Below are 5,472 nucleotides of genomic sequence, written 5' to 3' on the forward strand. Positions count from 1 at the left end.
TATATGCCTAGTGAATGAACATTATTTATAGTATACAAAATACTGTATTTTCAGTACTCAAATAATATATTTTTTATTTGTTGTCCACACAGTTGTGTGGACTATGATCTATAAAATAATGATCCCAAAAAGGGGCTTTGGAGCAAAAAAATGGTTGCCAATCCCGGGGCCTTCTCCCCTGTATATGTTCGGGTCTCGTTATTTGGTCTCTTGCAACGCGCCCTGATCCTTAGCGTCTTGCTCGGAACATCCCTCTCTCTTAGTCCCTAAGTCGTGGGGCCTTTGGTCCTACGCCGTGTACTATTCATGGGTTCCAAGATGTAGGCTTGTAATCTCGTAGACTTCAATTCTTCATTATTAAGTCGTTTCTAATATCTCTAATTCTTTTTAATAATTTTTACAACGTCACTTTATATTTTTATCCACCCAACTCATAATATATTAATATTTTTTAAAGTTACTATAAATGTTTGACGGTCGTACGTTGCGACATAGCTTATTCGGTCGTTACACCTGTAAGTATTGGCACGGTCTTTACCTTTCACCGGCGGCTCAGGTTACTCAGCATGCTCCGATTCAATGTAAATCATCCATTGACAATATTGAATTGTAAAGTGCTAGAACTCCTAGAAGCAATCAAATTATTATTGTTGTGACAAAAAAAATAATAAACAATCAATGCTTGATTTAATAATGTCACAATTAAATAATAATAAACTTGAGATATTTTAATATTCTAATCTAGCTAATATATCATTGTCGGGTATACTAGGATCTCACACAAAAATACTAATTCGATCATTTCATAATAGGTAAAATTTTAAAGATAGTTGTATTTATATATGGAGCTTAAACTTGAAACTTTTAGTTAACTAATTGACAGAGTAATCAGGCAAGGTACTGGATCCGACCCGGTGCGCCTAACACATGCATTGAAGAGGCCTAACACATGATGGAACGGCTACAAGCTAAGAGGCGGACACATGAAAATCTAACGGTCACCAACACATGCATTGAAGAGGAGAATAACTCCAACGGCTCCCCACCATTACTCCAACGGCTCCAACCATTATTACCCGACACATAATGAGTCCGTTACACTCACCAGAAGAGCCGTTGATTATAGTATAAGTAGTGGACTCTGTTGTTAGGGTGGGGGGCTCGGTTTCCGACTCTCTTTCCAAACACACAAAACTATTGTACTCAAACTATTCTGACTTATCAATATTACTCCGGTAACATTATTTACTGTCACTAATATTAAAATATTAGTTTAGTAGATTAAAAGTCTCACTTAAGACTTACTGCATTCAACAGTAGAGTAGGAATTTGATTCCTGCCACGAACATTGAGCACTTGAGCTTGAGTTGGGGTCTTGATGCGTTAAAGTATACAATTTGATATTAAATTTGAAAACTATATTTGCTCGATTTACATCCTCATGACTTTAGTGGCAGCCAACCATATTTGTTCAACAGAATCGAAAAACCTAATTTATCATTAAAAAAATTTTAAAAAAAAACTAGTATAAAATTTAAGGTGTGTTGACTTGTAGTACTTGGAAGAATAATCAAGACGACAATCAACCTCTAAATTGATATTTTGTCCTTGTATCATCAATAATGCCACATTTTCTATATGCATAAATTGCAGTCAGGTATGATTTTTATTCTCCTGCAACATTGAACATTCTGTAACGCTATTATAAGAATAATTCAAAATTATTTCGTGACACGCTTTTAAAATTTAATTTTCTCAAAAATATTATCACTCAAAATTTTTAATTTATAAGAGTCGAACTCCTATCTTTTTAACTTTTAGTAATTTATTGTTATTCTCAAAAAGAGTAATTTATTGTTCATTTTAAGATATATTAATTTGCATTTGTAATATTGTTTAGATTTTTTTTTTGAATGACAGGATAAATTTATCGTCATTATTTAATGATTCGTTGTTAATAACACTTTTGTTTGGAGAGAGAGAGAGAAATAAAGCAATGTTGACATTCACTTTCATGTGATCAAGTTGTAGTGTACCTAATTATATTGAAATATCTACACTCACTACTTGATTGAGTGTACTAAGTAAAATACCTTCTTGTGTAATAATTCATAAACAAAGATGAAATAATTACACTAGACAAGTCAAGATTTTGTGATTTAGTAACATCCTTAACAACTTTAGTAGGTTAAAAAAATAGTTATGAACAGATATTCTTTATTTTTATTTGACTAACTTGACTGGATTATACCGAATTTTTTACTAGTAAACCTTAAAGAACTCGGAAATCACGAGCTCAGTCACTATACCTCGGGAGAACAAGTTTGACGGTGTGCACTGAATGTGGTCGTAGGCTCGTAGCAATCACGTTTCCTGGAAATTGCCTCTTTTATCAACAAATTTTTTATAGACATTTCACTATATTAGGGTCCATTCCTCCTTAAATGCGATCCCTCGGTTTATTTATTGATTAAACACCCAAAGGGTCCAAACCTTATCTTCAATCCAACAAATCTCCACCTCTTTCTTCTGAAACCCCAAACCCCAGTTCTTGATCTTAACATGGAGGCTCTAGTCCAAGAATTCTATGCTAACACGAATGGTTTCATGTTGAATCGCCACTCAGAGGCAGCAAACCCGAGGTTAAATGGGCAAAAAAGACGAGATCTTGACAGTTTTCAGGATTTTCCGGCGAGTTGCGCCGCCGGAGGAGAGGAAGAAGAAGACTACGGGGATTACTCCGACGCGGTGTTGAAGTACATAAACCAGATGCTAATGGAGGAGGAGGACTTGGAGAACCGGCCGTGTATGCTCCATGACTGCATTGCTCTCCAGGCCACCGAAAAATACTTCTCCGATGTCCTCCATGGCTCCGACCATGCTGATCTCAGTAGCTCTAACGCTTCTTCTGATCCCAACGACTATGGCGCCTCTTCAGATTGTCTGTTCAGTACACCTGACAGCCAATCTGGGTCGGTTTCGCCCGGAAGCGATGGAGATTTTCCGGCTCCTAATCTCCTTCTACCTCACAGTAACACCATCAATCTTGAGTTAGAAGGTGAGAAATGTTTGATATAAATAATTTTACTATACATAATAATAATTTACTAAAAACCTAACCTTGTAGCAACAGAAGCCAAGCAATTGATATCTTTTTGTGTTGCCAAAAAGAATGATGTATTAGTATCTATGGACTAATATGAGTACTGTAATTCAATGTTATCCAGGTTTATATTGTACAGTATGATTTTGTTGAAAATTAGTTATTTTTGAATCTGCAGATCGTTCACCGCCAAAGGGGAAGAGAAATCACTACTCGAACAAGGAAGATGAATCAGCAGAAAAGCAGAGGAATAAGCAGTTAGCAACGTCCACCCACGAAACAGAGCCGCCATTAGAGAAGTTCAACGAAGTTCTCCTCTGCAACATACAAGAACCTAGGAAGAAATCCGACGACGAATTCAAGGGCGGCGCGGCGCCTCGCCGCCGCAAGAAACGAGAATCCCACAAGGAAGTGGTCGACCTGAGAGGCCTATTAACTCAATGCGCGCAGGCCATAGCGAACTACGACGGCCGGGCGGTGAACGAGCTTCTAGCGAAGATCCGACACCACTCTTCTCCACGCGGAAACGGAATGGAGCGGCTAGCGTTTTACCTAGCCAACGCGCTCGAAGCGCGTCTCAACGGCGCCGGCACGGCGATCTTCACCGTCCAATTCTCCAACAACATCTCGGCCGCGAATATCCTCAAAGCTTATCATATGTACATTAAAGCCAGCCCTTTCAAGAAGATCTCAAATATTTACGCCAATCATTACATCATGAAAATGGCGGTCGGGAAACACGCCCTGCACGTGATTGATTTCGGAGTTCTCTACGGTTTCCAATGGCCGTGTATGATCCAAAGCCTCGCCAACCGCCCCGGCGGGCCCCCCAAGCTCCGGATCACCGGAATCGATCTCCCCCAGCCGGGGTTCAAGCCGGCCGAGCGCGTGGAGGCCACGGGAGCTCGGTTAAAGAAATTCTGCGAGCAATTTAACGTCCCCTTCGAGTTCAAAGCCATAGCAAAGAGATGGGAAACCATAACCCTCGAAGATCTGGAGATCGAGAGGGACGAAATTCTCGCCGTGAACTGCCTTTACCGTCTGGAGAACGTGCCGGACGAGACGGTGGTCCCCGACAGCCCGCGCGACACCGTCCTAGGATTAATCCACAAAATCCGCCCCGACATCTTCATCCACGGCGTCGGAAACGGCGCGTACAACTCGCCATTCTTCACCACGCGCTTCCGCGAGGCCGTCTTCCACTTCTCCACGTTGTTCGACATGTTCGAGGCCACGGTGGCGCCGGAAGACGAGGACCGGCGGCTGTTCGAGGAGACGGTGCTGGGGAGGAACGCGCTGAACGTCATCGCTTGCGAGGGGACGGCGAGAGTGGAGCGGCCGGAGACGTACAAGCAGTGGAAAGGGAGAAACAAGAGGGCCGGATTCCGGCAAGTGCCGCTAGATCAAGAACTGGTGAAGTTAGTGAAGGATAAGGCGAGATCGGATTACCATAAGGATTTCTCGGTGGACGGCGACGGGAAGTGGTTGTTGCAGGGATGGAAAGGGCGCGTGGTTTATGCTCTCTCTTGCTGGAAACCTGCCATGGAGTGATTTTTTTTAATTTTTTTTAATATATTTCTAGTATAATGTAAATATAAATATTATCAATTTAGCTAATTTATCTATATTCTAAATTGCCATCATTGAAATATAATAATTAATTTTCTTATGATATTTGATTATAAAATTTTTATATTATAATATGATAAGAAAGAGTAAAGCAGGAAATAACAAGAAGACACTGCAATTTTTAACGCAGTTGGAGAACCCTCCTAATCTGCGGGGCCACGCCCAAAAACTTTTTCACTAAAGATCAACCTGTGGTTTTCACACTTACAAGGTTCAATGAATTACAAGACTAGGTCTGCTACCTATCTAAACATTAACCTTATAACAACTCTCTGAAAAAGTTTACAAATACAATTTAAGCTAATTCGACCAATTACATAAACTGTAAACCAACCTGGGTATAACAACAATTGTGCTTGACTTTTTGGAGCTGACTACCCCGGATTTAGCACGCCATTCTTGGACCTTGATTATTTGAAGTTTCCTGATTTAATCTCTCGTATTTTCTGAATTCTGAAACTTCCCTTTTTTCTTCATTACATAGGACCCTATTTATAGGGATGAGTTTCCTAAAATCACGCTATGCACTTCTCCATGATCTGATGTGCACCACTTGATTTTCTCCATGATCTCCTAATTTTGAGGAGACTTTTTCTTCCATCATACATTTGAGAAGGAGACTTTTTCATCCATCATACATTTGAGAAACATATGCCAATATACCATAATATGCAATATCATATATCATAATATAAAATATCATATATAAGCTATGTACGTGGATCTATATTATGGATATA

General features: G+C 39.8%; 1 protein-coding gene across 1 annotated transcript; it reads left to right on the forward strand.

Moving 5' to 3' along the window:
• Positions 1 to 2,448: 2,448 nt before the first annotated feature.
• LOC116004659 (scarecrow-like protein 11) lies at positions 2,449 to 4,775 on the forward strand. The gene is made up of 2 exons (XM_031244793.1): positions 2,449 to 3,058; positions 3,282 to 4,775. Exons 1-2 carry the CDS (start codon positions 2,563 to 2,565, stop codon positions 4,652 to 4,654), a joined length of 1,869 nt encoding a protein of 622 aa, XP_031100653.1. The 5' UTR covers positions 2,449 to 2,562; the 3' UTR covers positions 4,655 to 4,775.
• The last annotated feature ends 697 nt before the right edge of the window (positions 4,776 to 5,472 follow it).

Source organism: Ipomoea triloba, chromosome 14, assembly GCF_003576645.1.
Source record: "Ipomoea triloba cultivar NCNSP0323 chromosome 14, ASM357664v1".
NCBI classification, from domain to species: Eukaryota; Viridiplantae; Streptophyta; class Magnoliopsida; order Solanales; family Convolvulaceae; genus Ipomoea; species Ipomoea triloba.

What these genes read in the sequence shown, in the direction of transcription:
- LOC116004659 (XM_031244793.1), top strand. Translation starts at nt 2,563, where the DNA reads ATGGAGGCTCTAGTCCAAGAATTCTATGCTAACACGAATGGTTTCATG. An exon ending in CATCAATCTTGAGTTAGAAG is followed by an intron (nt 3,059 to 3,281) that starts GTGAGAAATGTT and finishes TTGAATCTGCAG; the next exon opens with ATCGTTCACCGCCAAAGGGG.